General features: G+C 38.1%; 1 protein-coding gene across 1 annotated transcript in view; it reads right to left on the reverse strand.

The window, feature by feature from the left end:
• Positions 1-25,838, reverse strand: part of IL12RB2 (interleukin 12 receptor subunit beta 2) — a 581,203-nt gene that overhangs the window by 152,788 nt on the left and 402,577 nt on the right. The window contains exon 14 of the mRNA XM_044085599.1: positions 10,600-10,705. Within this exon, the coding sequence (XP_043941534.1) occupies positions 10,600-10,705 (106 nt within the window). The remainder of the gene's footprint in view (positions 1-10,599; positions 10,706-25,838) is intronic.

A 25,838-nucleotide genomic window follows, 5' to 3' on the forward strand; every position in this document is an offset into this window, starting at 1 on the left:
GTTTCCTCCAGGTACTCCGGTTTCCTCCCACATACCAAAGACATGCTGTAGGTGGATTGGACACTCTAAATTGGCCCTAAGCGTGAGTGCATGCCTGTGTGTGCCTTCTGTGGAAGGTTAGGTGCCGGGCTGGCAACTCAACACTGTAAAACTTCACTGCCAATCATGAGTGGACAGGTGATCCACTGTGGTGACCCCTAACCAGGAAAAGTCGAAAGAAGAAGAAAAAGAAGATTCCTAATAGTATATAAACTATTGAAAGATAACTGAGATACAATATGGTAGGCAGACAGTAGGAAAAGAGGGGGTGAGGTGAGAAAGGTAAAAAAAGAGAAAAAGCAGGAAAGATAAGTGAAATAAATACTGTCAGAGAAGGAGAAAAAAGAAAACAAATGTTGGCAAGTCACAGTGAGTGTTATAGGTGAGAGGAGGAGGAGAATGAAGGATGGTAGAGTACATGGGTTACATTTCCATTGTTGAAAGGGCTGTTCATCGAATGCCCTTTCATCAACATGTAAACACAGAACTACCAAAACTTCTAACAGCCACATAAGCAATTTTTTTCCCAGGGGAAAAAAATCACTTGGCCGTCATCGGGAATTTTCCCTTTCCTCCACTGTAGTGTGATCTCGGAGTTGGTATATTTAGTTAGGGGGGGTGTGTGGAGATCAAAGCCCCCCACTTCGTAGGGTGTGGCAGTTTGTGTTCTTGTTGTTGGCCAAGTGATTTTTCCCATAGGAAAAAATTCAGTTATGTGGCCATTCAAAGTTTTGGAACTTCAGTGTTTTAAGTGTTGATGAAAGGGCTTTCGATGACTAGCCCTTTCGACAACATAATATAGACCTGAGTATATAAGGATGTGTTGTGAAAAAATAGTGAAGTGAAAAGAACAGAGTGACACGTGGCAATGGAAAGCCATTTTACCACATACTCAGGTCTTCAAACATTAGAGACTCTCAGAAAAAACAACTTAAGTTGCAAACTCTAAGATCCCAGATAGGCAAACCAAGCAACCCCTACCCCCCCCCCAAAAAAAAAAACACAATCAACTCCAATCAGCATCAAGCTATCAAGCAGTACAGGTAAGGCCAGACTTGCAATATCATGACTATACCATACCATCCATAATACGAAGAAGCAAAAGAATTAAAGGAACTATAGAGCTAGCCAGCATTTCATCTTCAAAATGTGGACCAGATGGGTAAAATGTGCCACATTTACTAACAACCACAAAAAAAGCTCACACTATGGTTAAAATGTGGACTTTATACTTATAAAAATTCTTTGATACCCACAGTCCCTCTCTGTTTGTCAAAACAGTCACTTGGCTACAATGTAAACATTTCATTTTTCAGTATTTATAGGAATAAAGTTTTACAGCAGTTGTAATTTATCATGTTTTATCACACACCCAGCTGCTCAAACATCATAGAATTAAGAATAAGTTGAAAAAAGACCAGAAGCCCCCCAACTCAAAAGAAGATATTCAAATTATTCTCATATTCTCTCTCGCTCTCTCTCTTAGCATCTCTAGTTACAAATTCACAGCGACAAACAACTTTATCCTTTCTCCTCATCTGAGTTATTACTTCATTCTTCCCACTACACATTGCTAATACTTTGATCTTTGACCCACATGCTACACAGACACACACACACACACACACACACACACACACACACACACACACACACACACACACACACACACACACACACACACACACACAAACACACACACACACACACACACATTACAGTAACTTGTATGACTGTACCCTAAGATATTTGCTTGCGATCATATGAATGAAAAATTCATAAATAATGGCCCATACATGTATCTCAGCTCGCTGATATGAGATCCATGCATATCACGGCTGAAGAGGGACTACAAGTATCAGTTCAGATGCCCAGATGTGAAAAGATACAGTGAATAAACCTTAGTACATTCATCAGGCATGCTAAAACTGTACAGATAGTCTTACTTACTATTGTAAAGGAAAACACAAAAGGCTACAAGCTACAAGATATGACCTGAAATTAGAGCACATAATATATACTGTTTAAGATTCGTATGTGCTCTACTCCCCATTTATTATAAATCAGATAGTCATGTATATTTGCATGATGAAACCTTCCATCCAGTCCTTTTCAAGATTCTGTTTATTTGAAACCGCACAACTAGCCAAGTGCTTCTTCCACTCAAGATGTTTTAAGCAGAAATAGATATGTTGGTAACAGTATCTGCTGTTTTCTTTGACAGAGCTATAAGTGAATTATAGTTTTCTTTTAGGTTTTGAAGCTTTGCATGACAGTGAACATGCTCATAACTTTACAAATGAAATGTACAACTTGAAGGAAGTTTTGTATTTAGAAAAATAATGCAATATACACAATATTTATACCTGTGCTACACCAATGGATAAAATATCTTGACTGAAAAAATAGAAACTACCTGTGGATATACTATTTATATTTCTTACACATTTTATTATGTTTATTTGTGAGTTCAGACATATGTTGTAGTGAATCATGTCCATTGCTGCACTAAGTTGTTTGATACTTTGTCTACACTGTCTGTTATTCCATAAGCTTGTAGATACTCAATTGGCTATTGATCTGTGAGGATCTTAAGACTAGCCCTATATTTGCATGGTAGTTTTTAGCTCTTAAGTTTGGCATACAAATAACACAGAGATAGCCCAAACAAGGTTATTTTGGGACATTTACATGTTTCTCTTATTTACGAGGGACAGGGGTGCTAAAGCAGGGATGAATTTTTGTTTTCCCATCTATTCATTCCAAATTACATTTGAACAGAGTAAGAGAATTACTTTGCTTTATACAGAAGCAAAGCTGACTCATGTAGTGCCCTGTGCCAGTCTCACAAACCAATGCCCTACCCCCTCAGCTCTTCATGTGCAGAGCAAACACAACAAACAAACAAACAAGCAAACAAACAAACATAGAAACAAACAAACAAAAAAAGCTTAACAGAATCCTTCCTGCAGCCAATACCCAGTCTGTACCATATACCACCACACCCAAGTTCTTCAAGTGCTCAAAACAATTCCATTCCTTTTACTGCCACACCAACCAGGAGTTGTAATACAGGAACCACCCCTCCTGCACCCACCATTCAGGTCCTGTTACTATGTCCTGTCCCCCAACTTCCTTCCTTATATTGCAGTAAAGAAATAGTAATAATAAAAAAAATGAATTATTTTTCTTTTAAAATGTAAGAAACAGTTGCTATACTTTATATCTGTACATAGTGCTGCATCACTCTATTTTTAGTTAATAAAAAAAAGATATTATTTACATTTAAATTGTTGCAGATTGTTTGCTAGAAATGTAGACAGTTGCTGCAGTTTATAAGCTACATGGAGTGCTATGGCACTCAGAAAAAAATGATTTTTTTTACATTTAAACTGTAGCAACCAGTTGCTACAGTTTATACCTGCACATAATACTAGGGTACTCAGATTTTAGTTAAAACAAATTCTATTTTTTTGTTACATTTAAACTGTAATGAACTGTTTGCTTCAAATATAACAAGTAGTTGCTACAGTTTATGTTCTCTGTGGCACTTAAGTTTTAGTGAAGGAAATAAAAATATATTTTTTTTACATTTAAACTGTTGCAAACTACTTGCTACAGTGTAGCAAGCAGTTGCTGTAGTTAGACCACAAATGGAGTGCTAGATTTGACCGCAAATGCAATACCGGCTTTTAAAAGCTGTGATTGAACTAAGAACGATCAGGATGATAGACGGCCAAACAGATCATACCCTTTAACAATTTTTGCCCAGGGCAGGTGCCACTTTCACCCAGCACTAGCTATGCTACTGGCTTTATGTGTAGTGGAAGACAGTGCCATAAAAGTGGTATTCTTTGTGATATAAACATATCCCTCCAACATGTTCTATTTATGTTGCAAAAGAGCTTGAGATCCCTTGAATGGGTGTTTATGATGGGTCTATATTAGAACATCAAAAGTTCATTATTTCGAATGTTCTAACATCGAACCCTATTCAGCGAACGCTGACAGCATTGAACATTCAAAAGAGCAAATTTTTTCCTAGGGAAAAAAATTTGCTTTTCCAAAATACATACATGCAATACAAGCATACCAAACAAACAGCAATCCACACACATACACCCAAAATCTTGCATCTAACCCTACACTAAACTGTACAAACACCACTAACTATCCACTTACCTTAACCCAAACTCTAACCCTAGGATCCATCACTATCGCACACTCACCTCACCCATGCCCTAACACTAACTCACCTAACCCACCCTAACCCTCACGTCCAAACAACAGCACACACACCTCCCTCGCACCCTAACCCTAACTCACCTAGCCCACACTCAATCGCACACTTACCTGAACCCGACCAGTAACTTTCCACCACAGCGCTGAAAATAGCAAAACAACAGAAACGGACAACCAAATTCTTTCCCTAGGAAAAAATTTGGTTATCTGTGTTTTGCTATTTCAACATTTGCTGAATAGGGTTCGATGTTAGAACATTTGAAATAATGAACTTTCAATGTTTTAATATAGACCTGTTAACGATACTATTGGACTTATGAATATGTAATAGGTTTGACAGAATAGGGTCTGTTGAAGCTCTATATGTAAGGCAGAGGTCACCTATCAGTAGCCTGTATGATACTGAAAAGAGAGATGAGGCTTTGAGACAGTCTGCATAGTTTTTTATGATTTATGCCTTTCACTTTTTTTAGTGAGAATGCATTGTGGTCATTCCAGTTCTGACAAGTGTTTGGACAGGTACATACCTAAATGGACATTATGCTTCATGATCAGCCTAATGAGTGCTGAGTACAGTGGAATGATTATATCCCTGGATCTGGATGCCATACCTTTAGGTTTAAGCTGTGCAATGAAAAAGGACCTTTTTACAACAGTGGATATGTGGTGATCAATTGTCCACATAGGTTCCCAGATCCTTAACTATAATATCAGTTTCCATGCTTTCTTTCTTTCTTTTCCTCCAAATTCTTCTCAATTTGGTGTAACCATTCCCTAATGTAACCTGTGAGTTGGCACTGGCAAGTGTTTTTATCATTCCTTGATAGTGGGAAGTCCAAATATACCAGAACTTGACTCTTGAAGCTGGTGGCCTGGTGGCTGACATTGCTAAAATGATTGACAACTTCCAAAATTAGGATACTACAGCTTTTTATTTTGACATGTAGCTTCCAACATAACTAATGGCCAGTTCACAGACTGAATATTTATTGTTGTTATTATTATTATTATTATTATTATTATTCCCTGTATAATTTGTTTATAATAACCCCAAACAAATGCTAATATCTGAAATGTGATAACTTTTTAATTTCTCCAAGTCTTTTGGGTTTCTAATATCATAATGGGAATGGACCCCATTCCTAAGTCAAGGTATGATTAAAGTTCATGAAATTAGTATTGTTTCAACCTTTGATGTTACCCACAAGTGCTCTTCAGAGTACCCATAATGTGCCCAGTAATGACTCCTCCTGCAATTCATATGGAGTTACATGTATCAGTAACATATCTAAGTATGGTTGTAAATTATTTTTTTAAAGAACAATTGCTCCTACTACTACTATTGGATCTGTCTAGGTATCCTTCCTCCACATTGCCCTCATTTCTGCATGCAGTTAGACTTTGTGTCTCTCTGTGCATAAAACACTGTAGTCAGTGGGTGTAGCAATTTCAATAACCAATGTTACTTTTGTTTTCTTTTCATGGACTACTATATCTGGTTTTCTCACATCTATTTTTTGAACTGTTGGTAAAGGGTGATCCCATGTGATATAAACTTCATCATTTTCTAAAATGCTTTGTGGCTCATGTTTCCAATGTTTTTTAGCTACTTCAGTATTATAATGTTTGCACAATCCCCCATGCAAAAGTCTTTCCACATTATTATGCTTTTCAGTATACAGTCCTTCTGCCATTAGTATATCACAACCAGCAAGAAGATGGATGACTGTTTCCAATTCTGTTTTATAAAACCTACATTTGACTGTTTCTCCCACATCTTCAATGGACTGTGTAAACCAACATGTATGTAGTCCACTATCTTGGGCTGCCAATATTAACCTTTCATTTTTTTGGTTTAAAGTCACTGCTGCTTAACCATTCCTGCATTCAATACTGATCAACATGAGGTTGTTCCAAGAGTTTTCTGTACATGCAACTATATTTATGCATTTTCCCATTTCTTGCCTTCTCATCTGATCCTTCACCTTATATTCTTTCTTTTGTTTGTTTTTTTTTTGGCACATTCAATTGCTGCCTGTTTTTTTATCTACTTCTGGTTGGAATTCCATTTCCTCTTGACACTGATATGCTTCTGCTAAACTAAGCAGGGAAGTCATCTTAGGCTTATTCTCCTCATATTTTAAAACTTTCACTACATTTGGGTCTTGTGAGGTCAGCAGATATGCATGCAGTCCTACAATTGCAGATCTATACATGTAATCAATTTTGAAGAGGCCCACACTTCCTTCAGAACAGGGAATATATAATCATGGTATACACTGAGTTTTATAAATCATTTGATGAGCTTGAAGCATCCTTCTTGTTTTACTGTTCAACTGAGCCAGTAAAAAACTCCAAAACTACGTCAGGACAGGAAGGGTAAATTGGTTTATACTTGGACTTTGCTTTTAGATGTCAATGCATTTTTCAGTATTAATTTTAGTCTTCTAAAATATTCCTTCATCAATTCCCAAATATTTATACACTCCCTCTTGCTCAAGTTCTTTTATACCACATTCCTGTCCCAGGCTGATGTTTTCTTGATGCAGCAGCATTCCTGCTTTAAAGGTCGCTTTTGCACATTTATCAAGACCAACTTACATTCTTGTATCATCTGCAAAAGTTTTGATCACTTGCAATTGTGCTTTCAGTTCCTCATCTGATGAACTATGCAGTTTTAAATCATGAACTAAAAGAAGATGAGAAGTCTTTACACTTTGTTGTTTTCTGGGAGCCAAATTGTAGCCATGACCTAATCTGTTAAGTAGACAGCTTAATGGGTTAAGAACAAGAGAAAAGAGCAGCGGTGACAAAGAGTCACCCTGGAATATCACCCTTTAATTTTTTACCCCTGGAATAATAATTTGCCCTTTATCATAGCTTGACTGAAAAGCAGTTTGCCACTGTCGCATGATTGCTGTAATATAATCACTTAGTGTTGGGTGTGTCATATAGTTTTAAGAACTCTTTTATCCATGAATGTGGATACTGTCAAATGCTTTTTTGTAGTCTATCCATGCCATACTTAGATTCTTCCCATTTTTACAGTTCTCCTTTATGACTTTATTTAACGACAAATGATCATTTGTTCCGTATGACTTTCTTTTGTTACCCCTTTGTTCTGTTGCCATGACTGAGTTTTCTTCTAAATTACTATAAACTCTGTTAGCATCAATTCCAGGGTATAGTTTATACATTGTCAGAAGGCAAGTTACCGGTCTATAGCTTTTAGGATAGCTTGCAGGTTCAGTCTTAAGTAGGAGTATTGTTTTTCTGTTGTTAACCAGTTTGGGGTGCTCGGGGTGTGCATATAAATAGTTCTTACTCATGGCTAAATCTTCATGTAACAATGTTACTACTTTTAGCTATAAGTTAGGTACTGCATATGTGCCTGGGTTTTTCAATTAGGAACTTTTCTTAACTTTGTTTCACTCTCTCTGGCCGTTACTTTATCCCATTTTGTATTCTGTACATTTGAACTTCTTATTCTTTCTTTTACTTCTTCTGTCCATTCAGCAACTTTGTTATGTTCCACAGGATCTTCACAGATATTTCTTCAAAATGTCTATTTCTTCATTTTTTGTGGTGTTTCAGTTCTTTTTGCCTTGTTTCCCAATTCTCTAAAAACTTTTTTGGGTCATCAATACATTGCTTATTTTATACTTTTCCTTTATATTTATCTGCTATTTTCTAAATCTTTTCCCTGTGCTGATATTTTTAGTTTATTATTTGTGATAGTGTATGATAGATCCTGATCTGCTCTAATACTGAGCATTGCTTTATCACATCTATCTTTCTGAGTATTTTTGTTAGCCTGTTCCCTCTTCTGTATTCTTTTACCAGTGACACTTCTTGTCTTAATTGCTATATAGTTCTTTATAATAAATACTTCCATGATGGCATTTGATTTCTCCTCTTCCTTTCCCTTACTGCCCTGTTTTTTTGTGGGAAGACTTTGTTATTACTATAGCCACACAGTAATATATCATATTTATTTCTGTTATATTGCATACATTTCTATGAACAGTTCTGATTACTGTATTTATTTATCACACTTCTAATGTTTTGGGTTTTATTGACTTTTTCTAGTCCATTTCTTTCATTGATCTTAATATGTCTGTCCATCTCTACTAACTCAAGCAACTCTTCTCTTAGAGCAATTTCTTCTAAACTGAGGGTCCTTTCTTTGTTCTCCATTTCCTGCATGCATTCTACAGAAAGTTCCACAGCATCTTCCTGTGCCACATTCTCTTCACTTTCATCCTGTGTCATTCGTTGCTCTTTTATATAGGAACTCACTGGCCTATCACTCCATAACATTGACTATGTCAGAGTTGCCACAGTTTCCTCTCCCTTCCCTTGCCGTGCAACTCCAAATAAACCTTTGTACTGGTTTTCTGTGGAAGGCTCCAAAGTATCTACATATGGCAACTGATTAGATGTTTCCTGCTCAACTGGTTTCTCCTTAATTTGGGGATCCATTGCTCTCTCCTGCTGTGGTGTTATCAGAGTTAGATTTTCTACACTAAATCCTTCACTTTGCAGGTAATGCATAAACTCAGTTTATGTCTCTTTAACTCTTCTCCATTATTAATCCTCTTTTCTACTTTTCCTGTTTGTTTTCTTATTTTTTGTATTGTAAAATTTTCCATAGCTGGATACCTTTGCCTGTATTTCTCTGCAAATATCTTTGGCGCTGCTCTTTTTGTAGTGATTAGTTTTGCTTTCTCCTTTGCATAAATATTGCACCATATTAAATCTTTTTTCCCCATGTCCATATTTCCTCTTCAGATGTCTTCTCCTCCACCTGTTTTTCATTACTTGGGATACTCATTGTTCCATCATGCTGTGAGATAACCTGTTTTAGAGTTTGTACACTAAAAAGTTCACTTTGCAGGTATTCTATAACTTCTGCTTCTATTTTTTTAACTCATACTTTACTAATCTTCTGTTCTGTGTTCGCTCCTTGTGATCTTATTTTTTATATTGTGAAATTTTCCATATCTGGATGCCTTTGCCTGTATTTCTCTTTGACTATCTTTGGTGTTGCTTTTTTGTATTGATTAATTTGGCTTTCCATTTTGCATATATATTGTACCATATCAGCTCTCTATTTTTCCCATGTCCATATTTCTTTTTTATACCTTTCAAAAATCTCTAGATTTTGTTCTTTATATTTTCACACTTCCTCAGTCACTTCTTATTCCAAATGTCCCAAGGTTTCTTGGTCTATATAATGTTTTTCATAAATCTGTTGTATTAATTAACACAAATTTGCGTTTGAAGCTATGGCAGTTTTTCTTGTGGAAGCATTTTTCTTTCCTCTGATGTCTCTCTTAATCTTTTTGTGTATCTTCTGTCCAGAAAGTCTAGTCTTCTTGCATAATAATAACAATACATAAGTTTTTTCTTATCCTCAATAGTCCACTCTATCATCTTTCAGTTTTTGTGAAATACTACTTCCTCTACAACAGGGGTGTGGCCATCCTACCCCCTGAGACTGGTCTAGTTCCATTGTGCATTGTGGGAATGTTTCCATGTCTTGAGGATTCTACACTGTCATTTTTTTCCATTTCTTGTACCAGTGCACTTAGCAGGACTGGGCACTTTTTTATCCTGGGTCGTGTGCACCCAGCTATCTGTTTTTAATTTTAACCTACTTCTGTCCATGACATATGCTATATAAAATATCAGTGTCGTCTTGGTAAGATTTTGTGAAAAACAGGTTCCACTTTGTGAAGGTACTCACCATTACTTGAAGATGAATTCAGTTCCAGCAATACTACTCTCCTTTGCTTGCTGATTTATCATCCCATATAGTCTTCCTGTTTTTTCTCCCAATAGATGAATATCTGAAAGTGCAGTTTAACAGCTGCACAGAGTACAGCTAACAGCTAACCATTCAGTGCTAGCATTTGCTTGTTTTTCTGTTCTCCCCCAAATATTCTTATATGTGTAACCTAAAGAAATTAGAAAGTGTATTTGTCCAAGACTACAATTTAAAAACGTACTAATTATAAATGTGTAAAACTTTGGAAAACATGTATAGCCATAGAAATCTTCAACAATCAATTCAGTAAAATGGTTTTAAATGATAGACCTTAATTGATTCTTTTTGTAGCTTATCTTCCAGTCATTTTAAGTCTGAATTAACATCATTACAGCAACCAAACACATACAAGGAGCCTTTAGGATGTTTGTTAGCATTAGTGTTTGTGTGAAAAGCTTGACTGTTATGACACCCAAACATATATAACAAGCATTTATCATATCTGGAATATTCTAAATAGGCTTTTTTATGTATTTTTGATACTTTACCTTTCTCTCAGTGACTGCATAAAGCATATACAGGCTAATAACACGGCAGACATAAATGTAGCAATCACTGCCACTTTCAGATAGTCCTCAAATATATCTGCAGGCTCTGTAAGAGATGGAAGGTACAGTCAGAGATGCAAAATGTCACTGAGCAAACAGATCTGTGTAAAGGCATTCATCTTCATAATATTCTGTGTTGGTTTTCTGTATGTGCTAAAATATTGGAATTCTTTTCAATGTCATTTGTGGCAGCTTGACAGCTACTGTAGAAAATATAGAAAAAACATTCACAGATTCTTAGGCAATGTACAAATTTAAGACAAATGCTCATTTTGTATCTTGTTTCTGTGGCATAGAGGGATACAGCACTAATTATGATCAAGATGAGCTGAGTTCAGATATCAGCTTAGGTCCCAGACAAGCTGGATGACGGAGGTTGGGAGTGACTAGCTGATGTTGGCTTGTTCATCATGGGGGATGGCAGTGGTAGGGGTGGTCTGGTTGATCATCACCAGCAAGTAGAGGCTTGCAGGTGATGAAGATGCAGCCAGAAACCAAGAATGTGGGCTGGTCCTCTCATGTCAGTGATGGTAGTAGATGTGAATGTAGGAAGCCGTTGCAATGATGTAGGTCCTCATGTCAGCCACCAGAAGATGGAGTTACGGACAGAAAAATAAAAAAAAAATCTCCCATAACCGCCATTATGAATTATGTGGTCTGACAGGGAGGGAGGAATGCTATTTCACCTTTGGCCTAAGGAGAGTTAGGCTCTGTCTTGAATTATGAATAGTCCCACTATGGGGGAAGAATGAAGCCAAATCCTAAGGCTGTTGGGACAAAGTCACCCTTTCTTGGTTGCAGGCAGATACTTAGGCATAGCTAGTTGTACAAACTCCTGTATGGCTTCGGAATTATAGTTTCCTCCTGTTGGCACTCACTGTAAGTAGAACCCCCCTGAATTAAGAGTGAATAGATTCAAACAGATGGGGGAAGGGTGTTCTCTGGCAGATACAGAAGGGAGAAAGCATTACAAAATAAAATGTTAATTTTGAGCTCAACATTGCCTCAAATCATTTGAAACTTTTCTGAATACCACGAGTCAATATTGGCCATATATGTTTAAATGTTTTGCTGTCTCTTATGTACATAGAAATTTATTCTATGCCCTTGATGTTCTTTTAGTGAAGAAGTCATAGCTGTTAGTGACATCATTTACTGAAACAACATGTGCTTACTGTGTATACAAAAGCTTTGCTTCCAAACAGAATGAGAGAGAACCTGTAAATTGAGGCTTTATGGAACAAGTGCATACATCATCTGAATATATTCTGCATTTTAAGGAATGAAGGTGAAGAGCTGTTAAACTACCCTCAGAATTAAACTGATTTACCTTGACGACCTGTCATTCAGCAGTCCATTGCACTTTTTTTAAAATGTATTTTTTTTATATCAAGAGGCTGAGCTGAAGCACAGAAGAGTCACCTATTATAAATAAGATCTAACTAGATGAGTACATAGTCAACATGTTCATTAATTTAATTAGTTGTGGTTTATTGCATCATGAAGGCTATACACATTATAGATATTTTGTGATGCTGCCCTGGGTTCTGCTTTTGTAATGGTTATGCTGAATACTGCATTACATTTTTCTCATGGTTTTATTGGGATGTATACTAAATTTGAGGTTTTATGTATAAGGACAGCTAAGCAGTTTTTCATTTAAGGAACCACTATTTAGTTTATTTATTCATATAGCAGTCAAGACACATTATTGTTACCAGCAAGATACTGTTCCTTATACCCTCTCTCTCTCTTTATATATACATATATATATATATATATATATATATATGCATATATATATATATATATATATATATATATATATATATATATTTATAAACTCTCATTCTATTAAACTGGTCAAAGTATAGTGACAAAAAGTCCAAACTGTCATGATGGAAATTATGCAAAATGAAAGTAAATATTGATCAGATGTAACTGAGATAAGGTCTTCATAATATGAGTAAAAAGGTCTGCAGGTTTTAGGTAAATATAGGAACTGATACTGACGTTTGTTTTTATAACATCACTGCAGATATAGTATCACTTCATTGAGAGATAAAAACTAGGTATGTTTATTTATTTTAGTTTGTTTATCGGGGTAGTACACTGATCAATATATACCATTTGCTGGTAAAGCCTGGGTGAAGAGATTCACAAAAAAGAAAATAGAACAACTTTAAAAACACACTGTAATCACAGACTTAGATAATCCCATGGAGAATTTATACAATATGTAAATAATATTAGCAGAGTAGAAAATCAAATGTGAATTACTTTTAATAGTAAATATGAGAGGGAAGCCGCAGCTTAGAACAGAGGATCAAAGTAGAAGTGATGCATGAGAGGAGGGAGTTAGGTTACATGTCCAGTAGAAAAGCACTTGAATTCAGATTTTTGATGAAGGTATCTGAGCTGAACTTTGAAGGTGGGGAAAGAGGTGACTTCTTTAAGGTGAAGTTTGGGGGATTGCCAGAGTTTGGGTGCAAGAAAGGGTATCTGGAGTTAGAGTTAACTGGGAGTGCTTGTGGAGGTTGTAGGGGTGGTTTTATTATGGAGTTTGGCTGCAAGAGGATGACACGCACTTGGTTGAAGTAGTTTGAAAGCAACAGAACCTATGAGTAGTTCAACTCCATAGGAGACTGGTAGTCATTTGGCCTTGGAGAAGGTGATGCAGTGGTGTTCCTGAGGTAAGGAACTAGAAATGAACTGGCAGATTTTGTTTTGAATGGATCTTTTTTATAGGCGTGGCTGTGATGGGGAGCCCATATTCATAGGATCATAGGGGACTACTAGGCTATTGGCTTTGAGACCCTTATAAGCCTAACCAAGAGTTTAGCCCATGTTTAGACAAAACAGCACACAATGCCCCTGTCCACCAGGGACACAGTAGAATCCCAGGGTATATTTTCTGTTTTCCATCCAGTTATCCAGGTTGCTCTTAAAAAAGGGTAAAGAAGTACTCTGCTTGATGTGGAGAGGGAGTCTATTCCATAGATGGGGGAGTCTCTGGGACACACATCTGTCCCATGAACAAGACTTGTGAAGAAGTGGATATCTAGATTAGAACCATGAACACCATCACACAGACTAACTGCCCCAGCCCTTTGAGCCACACAAGCTGTTGAGCAAGGAGAACTCATTTGCCTACTACAGCTGTAGCTGGTCTGGAAAGAAAGGGAAATATTTTCCAAGACCAGCATAAAAGAGAACTGATCTTTTTTCCCAATGCTTAAAATATGGCTTTGGAATTTAAGTGACTGGTCTAACCATAAACCTCAGTATTTAAAGGATACCATTGTTTCTGTTGGGCAACTGTTAAGATTTGCAATGTTGAGATTTTAGGAGACTTTTTCAGCTTTTGTGATGTTCCAAATATCATGCTTTTTATTTTAGAGAAGTTTAGGAGTAGCTTTTGGGTGTTTAGCTAAGAAATGAGGGAGTGAAGATCTGAGTGAAGCTGGGTTTTAGTAGTTAAATGTGAGGGACTAGATCAAAGAATAACGATGTCATCTGCATAAAGAGTAATATGAAGGTTAGGGAGATCAGATGGCAGCTCGTTAATGCAGACCGAAAACAAAAGAGGGGTGAGTATGGATCCCTCGGGCACTCCTCTGGTAGGGGGTGCTGGCAGTGATAGGGATTGGCCATATTTGACTCTGAAATCCCTACTGGTAAGAAATGTTGGAACCAGGTGACAATGTTGAGATTACCCCAATTTCTTGGAGGGAGTGAAGGAGCAGGAAGTGATCAGTTAGATCACAAGCTTTGCTAAGGTCTGGAGACTATTAGGATTGGGATTGTTAGACAGGAGTTTTAGGGTGCTTGTACAGAAATACTGTCTGGCCACAGGTCTCCCACAGATGATCCATAAACAGAAGCAGGTCAGTACTGGACCATGTTAAACTTCAAACATTCAAGCAAAATATTCCCTTTAACAGAAGGTATAGCTTGCTGCCTTTTTGCATGTCACTCTGGCAAGAATTACCCTTGAGAAAGTTTAAAGTTTAACTGAAATATTTTTTCCAAACCAGACCAGCATAACTTTGAAGAGATAGATTGTACCTTTTCTGGCTGTAATGCCTTGATGGATGCTTTGGTTGAGTCAAAATTATTGAGTTTCAACTGCTCTTCTTTTTACTTCTCTTTTTTTTTTTATTGCTCTCTTTATATTTTTTGTATTTCTGTTGTTTGTTTGTGTTATAAGTTTGTGTTCTACTGAACACCCATTTAGCAAATATGTAAAGAAAACAAAGTAAAAATAAATTCTTTTAGCCAGAAGACTAGTTGAAGATAATGTGTTTACTAATGGAGTTGATGCAATCTATCTGGTAAAACAGGCTGTTTGCAAGAAGCAGCCTGTTAATTCCCAAAGTTTTCCTGAGCACAGATCTACTGTATGCTGTAGGATTTGACTGTTGTAAAGATAGCCCATTAAACAGTGGAGTATATAAGTTACAGCCCTTCAAGGGTCACACACAAGACATTTCTTTACTGTTTCGAAAGCTCTTTCCTTCAGGAACACACTGGTAAACTGGACAAGCGTCATTTGAAACCAGACATAAACATTTAATCTCCATCTAAGTGTTTCAGATCCATAAATTCTGCTAGATTATTTTTTCTATACTTTCATTTGGATCAGTCTTGATACAGAACACTGTATTGTTAGCGGTCTTCTGTTGTCTATTGACTAGCTGCTATTTTACCCACAGTTCCTCCCTGACTTATTCTAGTCTTGTCTAATTTCTTTGTTAATCTTTTATATATAATGCCTTGCTAAAGTCAAAGCAGGCCAGCCTGTGCTCTAATGCCCTTTTTACTCAGTCACATAATTCTACTGTATTTGTCTGATTTGATCTTCTGTCATGAATCTACATTGCCTTTGGTCCTGTGCCCCAAAGATTTCTAGATACTCAAGAATTATTTCCTTCAAGAGTTCTAAACGTTTGCCTTTGAGTGAGGTTACGCATATACGTCAAATGATTCCATCCTCTTTTTATTTCATGATTATGAAGAGGCCTTTACTCTGTCTCATTCCAGTTATTAACAGTCTTATCCTCTTCCTGTGGTTTGGTAAAATGTTTAGTTGATACAAGTTCAGAAAAAATGTTAAGAAATGTTTGAATCCCTTCAGACTCCACTGCATTATGTCCTTTTGATTTCTGTAATAAGATTAGGATCAACACTCTTATCTTTAGCATTTGTATTGCCTGGCTTTGCTAAATATCTCTCTTCTGTGAACGCTGAGAAAGCATGTCTGGTTAGTAGCCTGTTCTAGTCACCATCTTTTTATGTATGTTTGTATGTATGTATGTATGTATGTATGTGTATGAATGTATGTTTGCTAACCAGTTGAGTGAGCTGGTCCATGTATCATTTTCAGTCACAACCTGTGCCAAAATACAGTGAATACACTACACTGAAGAAGTGCTGCAGAGCTTGGTAATATAGCCTTAATTCATGGAAAGAAAATGCAGAGGAAATGTCAGTTAAGGTTAACGCTGAAATGCTGTGATGTAACTGAAATAAAAACAATGTATGTGCCAATGAATGTTAGTACGTTTTATTTTGGACAAACTTTGTCCTTTGCCCTAAGTGTTAGGTAGCCAGTTTTTGATGCCTGTATTTTAGCCTGCACAGTGACTAGTCTGAAGACAAGTGGTTCAGTGTCCTAGTTTGTAAACAATAGCCTTGTAGTCTGTAAATCCTCCTCCACTGACTTCCTGCTGGTCAGCATTTACTCTGTACTTCCTAATAGACAATGACATTTACTCTTACTGCTCTTACTCAAACTATTTCTTTCTCTTATGTTTTCCTAACTTCTTCTAGACTTGCTTCTCCCATTATTTATATCCTCCTGTCTTTCTTCAGTGGAACATTATTCTACTGTAGCCTTTAATACCCCTCAATCCCTTACATTCCAGAGAAGATACCAAGACATCCTACCTCTCTTCTTTTACAGAAAACACTTCTCTTCTTATCCTCTTCAGTTTTCAGAATCCACCATCACTGACTCTCCTACTACTCTGTAGTTTCTTGTTTCCCTTTGTTGCTACGTTTCCACTACCTGACATCTATAAAATGTTGTTTCCTGTACCTAATTATGCTACTCTACAGCTTATCATCTATTTTCCTCCTCCTACTCTGCCATCTTTCATCTTACCACAACTCAAGAATATATCACAACATCTCTCCAACTGTGTCCCAACCACCTATACATACTTCCTCTTTATACTCTCCATTCATTGCACCAAACCTATTTAATATAGCCTCTCATCTTTATTCTAAACATAGACTGATTAATTGCACTTCAGCTCAGACCAAAACAAAATTAAGTGCAAGAATCCTCTCCAAAAAACAAGTATGCATAATTCTACAATACACTAAAGTCCTTCTAGGAGGAGATATATACTCTAATCCTGGCCCCACATATCAGAATGAACACAAAGATAATTTTCTCTTCTACACATGTCTGTAACCCAACAGTAGCCAGTCCTCATCCCTGGTGATTTAATTTTTCCTGCAATAAATTTGTGAAGTATAAGAAATAAAATTGTGGAACTACATGCCTGAATTACCCAACATAAGCCTGATGTTCTCACTGTAACTGAAACTTGGCTTAAATCCAGCATAAACGACTCTGAAGTTATACCCCCTGGCTATAATATCATCCGTAATGACGATATAATAGCGGCAAGAATGGCAGCCTCATTCAGAGCTCTCTAGTATTCTGTTTGTTTTTGTTTATCTGTCCTGTTGTTTAGTGTTCAACTGTAATTAAGTATTCTCATGAAGAATTGTTAAATATTCAGCAATTCATTTCATGCGATTTGAAACTGGATTTTTCACAATTAAGAAATTTTCTGGAGATCCTAGCTGGAGGAGCAGCAGCTGTCAGCAGCAGATGTAGACACAGGCATCACAAAAGGGAGAAGCAAGCTGGTGCACTGGTTAGACTGAGATAGAGAGGTTTTTGAACGGTACTCTCAAGTTTACTTCTGGCAAACCTCTGCTCCCTATGCAATAAGATGGACGAACTGTTACTTCTCAATGAAACTCATAAGGATTTTTCACTTTCTTCTTTACTGTGTTTCACAGAAACCTGGCTAAATGAATCCATTCCAGACTCTGTATTACATCTGCCTGGCTTTCAACTTTACAGAGCGGACAGAGTATTGGAGACCTCAGGGAAGAGTAAAGGAGGTGGAATCTGCTTTTATATCAATGATGGTTGGTGTAACAATGTCACAGTGTTAAGTAAAATGTGTTGCCCTGACTTAGAAATGTTTTGTGTTAATTGTAGATCTTTTTATTCACCTCTGGAGTTCTTTTCATTTATTCTGGTTAGTGTTTACATGCCACCTGAAAACTGTGTGAGGGCGGCACTACAAAAACTGTCTTATCAAATAATGTGCTTGGAGCAGAATTATCCAAATTCCCTTCTGATTATTCTGGGGGATTTTAATAAGGCAAATCTCAGCCATGAACTTCCTAAATTTACACAGCATATAAAGTGTCCTACCAGAGACAGGAACACACTGGATCATTGTTATACAGTGTTAAAACATTCTTATCGTGTTGTCCCCCATGCATCTTTGGGCTTTTCTGACCACTGTCTGATTCATTTGCTTCCTATCTATAAGAGCAAGCTAAAATCTGTTAAACCTGTGATCAATACAGCGAGAAGATGGACTATTGAGGCAAAGCTGAAGCTGCAAGCCTGCTTTGATTGTACAGATTGGAGTGTCTTGGAATATTGTGCTGCTAACTTGCATGAACTGGCAGACACAGTAACATCTTATGTCAGCTTCTGTGAAAATATGTGTGCCTCCACTAAGATATGGTTAAAATTTAACAACAGCAAACCCTGGTTTATTGCTAAACTTAAGGAGCTTTGTCAAGCTAAGGAAGATGCATATAGAAGTGGGGATAGAACACTTTTTAGACAGACAAGGAACACACTGACAAAAGATATCAAAGTGGCTAAAAAGAACTATTCTGAAAAGCTGAAAAAAACAGTTTTTAGCCAATGATCCTGCATCAGTGTGGAGAGGTCTGCAAAACATTACAAACTACAGGAAACTGTTCCCCTACACTGCAGCTAATTACCAGCTGGCTGATGACTTGAATGCTTTTTATTGCAGGTTTGATGTTTGATAAGCCTGAGGCTAAAGATGACAGTTACCAGATCTGTCAGTGTTCAGACTTATATGACTCTCTCTTCCACACATTCTTACATTCAGCCTGCATTAATTATCTCTGTGGAAAATGTGTATCATTTTTTTTAAGAGACAGCAAATTAAGAAAGCAGCTGGTCCAGATGGGGTTTCACCCTCCTGTTTAAAAACAGAACCACTTCTCTGCAGCAGTTATTAGAGCCTTCCCAAGATCAGCCACAAGCAAAACATTATTTTAGTAACCTCCCTTTTATTTTTATTTTTTTAAATTGTAGTGACACATTCCCCCTCACCTGGGGCAACGCAACTGCTTTTTACTTGAAGCACTAAACTGGAAACGCTCAACCAGTGTGTAAGCAACAAAGCTTACCAGATTTAGATTAGTCAAGCCTCGAAGCGGTTATTGTACTAGAATTGCCATATCCGAGGTATTTCCCTGATACATAAGGTTGTCTGCCCATTATAATGTATGCTATGACTCTATCCTATTACAAACAAATGGACTAGTTAAAAGTCCTATACTTTATACTGAAATTAGACACTTTTTTCTTTTTTAATTAATACCACATACTCCTGCCTCATTTGTAAGTGTCACAATTGAGTTTATCTTGACACGCTCAACCTGCTTAGATAAGAACTAACGTGCTCCACTAGTTTAAACTGTTTCATGCTGCGGTATGTTAATGCATGTACTCAGAGTGCTATAATTATTAAGTTAGAGGATAGGATTTACGTGCAGTTTGTTTGTTTTATTTCTGCCTATACCTGACAGACTGTGTTTATTAAGACTGTAAGTGCTTCCTCACACAGAGTTTATGTCCTAAAATGTTGGTTAACCTGTATAGTGCAATGTACATTTTTTACTGAAGTCTGAACGCTGCCCTACTCTGTATTTAAATGCAGTCATTTGGTATTTATGTATCACCCAGTAGTGATTAATTCTGTTTAATATAAAACACTGGTTTTAATTCAAGTTTTTTTTGTATTATGGTACTGAAGCTCCTACTGATCCTAATTAACTCAATGTAATCTTCCTATTCGCCCCCCCCAGTCTTCCCATACTCTACACTTCCTAAAACTCACACTCTCACTACATACCACCCCTAGGCTACCCCACGCTGCCTAAACTATACTACCCCATTGTAGTCTTTCCCTCTTAATGGCTGTTTTTCTGTCTGCATAGCATTAATTCTACCTTTCTCTCCTTTTACAGCTTGCTATCATTACATACAAGTTACCCCAGACATCTTACCTGTGCTACATAGTACCCTGGTTCCCTACCTGTAAGAACCATCTCAGGGATCGTGCAGTGTATCGGGAAACTGTCCTGCCTCCCCACAAGAACCAAAAACTAAAACGAGTGTATGTACCTTACTGCATAATCATTTTGTGCCACTGGTTGATTTTTTTTCTGTCCCAGCATGTGCTAGCCAGCAGCCCAGCACTGACCCAATCTCTCTTGGCTCCATAGACTCTTCCCTTCCTTTCCTCCCAGTGCTGCTCCACATATCTGCAATTACCCATTTTGGTCAGCAGGTGGCAGCATCTATCCATTAACTGTCTTTTACTACAATCTTATAAGCTCTAAACTTTAAAAATAAAAAGGAAAACTAAACAAACCTCCAACTGCCTTCTCTACCTCTTCACCCTGTGAATTCTATGTTTTCCTTCCACCTTTGACTCACAGCCCTGCCCCTAACCCCTGTGGCTACTTACCTTGTGTTTCTTACCTTGTGTCTCTACTCCTACCCTTACTGATTGTTTTTCATAGCCTCGTCCTTGGTCTTCCTTTCCTGGCTCTTCCTGCTCCGTTCGCCCTGTGGGCTCACTCCACTCCCCTACCCTGCCCCCATTTCCCACCCACCCCCACTACCTCTACATTTAAACCCCACTAACCACATCCACTCCAATCAGCCTCAATCTTCCCCACCCCCTTCTTCCTGGCTCCACCCCCTACCACCTCTCAACATCTAGCCTAACCATTCCCAGCCATACAACACTACATTCATACCAATCACCCATCCCAACTACAACCCTAAACTACAGCAATGCTAACAAAACCTTCCTCACTTATAACCCATCTACTACTACTAAGTTTATCCTATCTAACCTACATCACCAAACCCTTTAACACTACTCTCTCCCCCCACTATCACACAACCAGTTCAATCCCTAAACAACACAAGCACTCCTCTACCTCCATAAGCCCTCACATATACTTCTGCAACCTCTCCCTACTCTTCCCCTTCAAACTATTTCCCACCTACATATTATGCCAAGCCTAACTTGCACATGTATACAAAACATACAACCCTTAAACCATACACAAAACTCTCTAATCACCTCTATTTTCATCTCCACCAACTTATCACCACCCTACTTTCTGGTGACATGCACCCTAACCCTGGTCCCTCTTCCATCAGCTCCTCAACCACCCCCTCCTACACACCTTCATCTATAAAAACCCTCTCCTTCTCAGTATTAAATGCTCAAAGTATATGTAACAAAATCCCAAACCTCCATGCCTGGCTTCTCCATAACAATCCTGACATATTGTCATTCTCTGAAACATGGCTAAAACCCTCCATAAAAGATTCTGAAATAACTCCCCCCAACTATAATATCATCAGGAAAGACAGAACCCATAAAAAAGGAAGTGGAGTTGCTCTACTCTATTCCTCTTCCTTTTTAGTTACTTCATATTCTAAGCCTGTTCCCCAATTTGCCAATGCCGAATTACTTCTAGCCATACTCCACCTAAACAAGCATAAAACAATATGCTTAGCCTCCCTCTATATCCTTCCTGGTGACAACATACCTATTCTTGAGGACATTCTCTCTTGGCTCTCCACCAACATTACAAATGAAACTGTTATCCTAGGTGATGTTAACATCAACTGGTCCTCTGTCCAATGCCCAACAAACCCCCTAAATATAAACCTCTACAACTTTCATCAGTTAATCAACTCAATAACCAGGCCATCAAAGGACCATTCCTCTGGAAGCACCCTAGACTGGACTCTGGTATTACACCCACACCTCATCTCCACTAGTGGTACGCTCCCTGACTCTTTCAGTGACCACTTTCCTACTTTTGCTTGCCGTCATTCTCCCTCCCTACAGCTGCCACGTATCACCATGTCTGTATGCTCCTTAAAAACTTTAACCCTACCACCTTCTCTGACTTATTTAAACAATTTAACTGGAGTCCCCTACGTACACCTCCCCTAGATGAAGCTGTCACCTATTTTAATACATTATTTCTAAACCTACTAGACATATTGGCGCCCCTAAGGAATTAAGAGCAAAACCATCCCATTGCTAACCAAAGATACCTTAGCTGTCATGCACCTCCGTGATAAAGCCTTGAAAAAACACTATAAAAACAAAACCCTATCCACCCTAAATGAATACAAAATACTCTGCAACAGAGTTAAAAAACGTATCACTTTCGACCGCAAATCCTACTATATCATCCTCCAAAACAATCACAAGACTAACCCAAAAAAATTCTGGGATAGTATCTCCTCCCTCTTCAACCCTGGCAAAAAGGAAAACCCACACCCTGATCACAATACTTCTGATACCAACCTAGCCTCCCAATTTAACAGCTTCTTCATTGACTCCATATCTAAAGTAACATCATCCTTCACAAATAACTCCACTCATCCAGCTACAATTCCCACTACCCCTTCCTCCTCAGGTTCTTCCACCTCCCACCTCCCACTCTCCTCTCTCAAACCCATACCTGTATTTACTATAAAAAAAATCCTTCTAAAATTAAAACCTTGCTCTAATGCCCCTGATAATATCCCTTCCTTCTTCCTAAAGACAGCTGCTGAAGCCATTGCCTTCCCCATTTATATACTTATAAAATGGTCAATCCAAGAAGGTTATGTACCCCAAATTTGGAAAAAAGCCTACATTATTCCCCTCCACAAAGGAGGAACCAATAATAATATCTCCAACTTTAGACCTATCGCCATCTTATCTCCCATCTCTAAACTACTTGAAAAATGTATCCACATACAACTATTACCATACCTCACCGACAGTCACCTACTAACCCGAACACAGCATGGATTCAGACCCGGTCACAGCACTTCTACTGCACTACTCTCCTTCCTCAAAACTGTAAATAAAGCCAGAGGCTCCAACTGCATTGTCTCCATCCTCCTCCTAGACCTTTCTAAGGCTTTTGATACCATCTCCCACTCCCTCCTGGTGACCAAACTCTAACCTACATCTTTCACCCTATTGTATCAACTGGTTTTCCAGTTACCTTTCCAACAGGCAACAATCTGTCAAATGGAAGAACTCTACTTCCTCATTCCTCAACACTGTCACTGGTGTACCCCCAGGGTTCCATATTAGGTCCCTTACTATTCAAAATGTTCATTAATGACTTTCACCACAATATACTGAATGCTAAAATAGTCCAATATGCAGATGATTCAACAATTATCTGTGCTGCTAATTCCATTCCCTCCCTTATAAAACTAACTCAAGATGCCTTCTCAACCACTGAAAAATGGATGCATGATAACCATCTAGCTCTCAATCCATCAAAAAACAAACTCATGTTATTCACCCCATCCAAAAGCATAACTATCGACATAAATTCCTTCCTCGTAACCGCTCACAACAACACATCCCTTGAAATTGTTTCCAGTGCTAAACTGTTAGGAGCTCTCATCGATAATCAGCTTAAATTTGATTCCCATATACAAACAAACATTAAAAAAACACATCAGAAACTTGGTATGTTCTATCGCCATATTTGCTTCCTGTCCCCATCCACTAGACTCCTCCTATCTACCACATACCTCATCCCTTCTCTCTTTTATGGTGCCCCACTCTTAACCAACCTACAATCCTCTATCAAAACAAAACTCTCCTGCTGCTACAACAAAATCGCCAAATTCACCACTGGGCACATGATCCTCCTCCCATCACTGTACTGCCCTCCACAAACTAAATTGGCTAGAGCGTCCCAACTACCTTATCTACACTCAACTAACTCATGCTCATACGCTCATTCTCAAGCCCTCACTCTGCCCCTCACTCACCTCAACCTTCACCATGCACCAACCTAGCAGACCCCTAAGAACCAGCATTCAGAACCTAATTGAACTCCACAAACCTGCCTGTCCAGCAGGCAAACTCCTACTCTCTTTTCCCCTAGCCCGTCCCTGGAACTCCCTCCCACCTCATATCCACAGCACCAGCAGCCTCCCCATCTTTAAAACTCTCCTCCACTCACATTTATCATCTCTCTGGGAATGCTCATGTTCCCATCCTGCATAACATCCCCAGCTACTGCCTTACCCCCTTAGCCTACAATCACATCCGCCCTATGGGAACATACACATTGTAACCAACCACTTATGTTTAATATCTTCTATACATACCTACTAACTATTGTCTTTAATTTAACATCTTTTCTAGTGAATATAGAGACTAAAAATTGTAAACTGATATGAATTGTTGCATTTGGCTCTTCTTTGTATTCCAGTTGTATTAACATTTACTTGTGCTTATATGTACTCTTCTGGTACTTTAACAGACTGTTATTTTATTTTATTTCATACTTTTATACTTTATATTGTATCTATGGAGCTTTTCTCCCCAGGACTCCATTGAAAATGGGCTCATTCGGCCCAATGGACCATCCTGGCAAACAAACTTCAAATAATAAAAATAATAATAATAATAATAACTGGCTCCTGTTTTTACTTGGATTTTTAATAAATCATTAGAGCTGGGTGAAGTTCCATTATGTTTCAAACAAGCCACTATAAAAGGACTGAATGACTACAGAGCTGTTGCTTTGACATCGGTAGTCATGAAGACTTTTGAGAGGCTGGTGTTAGCTTACTTGAAGGATATTACAGCTCCATCATTGAACCCCCTTCAGTTTACTTATTGAGAGGACCGGTTAGTGGATGATGCAGTTAGTATGGGCCTGCACTGTATCTTGCAACATCTTGACAACCCAGGGACATATGCAAGGATTCTGTTTGTGAACTTCAGCTCTGCATTTAATACAATAATTCCAGAGCTTCTTCACTTGAAACTCTCCCAGCTTTCCGTTCCTGCTTTCACCTGTCAATGGATCACCAATTTTCCAACCAATAGGAAACAGAGGTGAAACTGGGGAAATTTACATCCAGCTATCACATGATCTATACAGGTGCCCCCCAGGGATGTGTGCTGTCCCTGCTGCTATTCTCCCTCTACACTAATGGCTGCACCTCTAAGGACCCCTCTGTCAAACTTTTTAAATATGCAGACAATACAACTATCATCTGGCTCATCAGGAATGGTGATGAGTCTGCATACAGATGGGAGGTTGAGCAGCTGGCCCTTTGGTGTAGTCAGAATAATCTGTAACTCAACACTCTTAAAACTGTGGAGATGACAGTGGACTTTAGGAATGGTACTATAATATTACCCCCTCTTTATATTTAATACTGCTGTGTCAGTTGTGGAATCCTTCAAGTTTTTAGAATCTATAATCTCCTGGGACTTGAAGTGGGAGACCAATGCAGGGTCCATCATAAAAAAGGCACAACAGGGAATATACTTTCTGCGATAGCTGAGTATGTTCAACCTCTCACAGGAACTGTTGATTCAGTTGTATACGGCAGTCATTGAGTCTGTTCTCAGCTCATCCATAACAGTGTGGTTTGGATCTCTGTCTAATCATGACAAAAATAGGTTACATTGAATAGTCAGGTCTGCCAAAAATATCATTGGTACTAGTTTGCCCTCCTTACAGGACCCGTACTATTCCAGAGTCATGAAAAGGGCAGGGAAAATCACAGACCCTTAACATCCGGGCCATCATCTTTTTGAACTATTACCATCAACCAGGTGTTATAGGTTAATACACGCCAAAACAAGCAGTTATAATTACAGTTTTTTTCCACAGCCATCAAGTTCAGAAATGGTTAACTACGCTCATTATTTTGGGGTATTCTTTTTCCCAAGCCTCCA

This window comes from Protopterus annectens, chromosome 10.part0 (assembly GCF_019279795.1).
Source record: "Protopterus annectens isolate FY-2018-M chromosome 10.part0, PAN1.0, whole genome shotgun sequence".
NCBI lineage: Eukaryota > Metazoa > Chordata > Ceratodontiformes > Protopteridae > Protopterus > Protopterus annectens.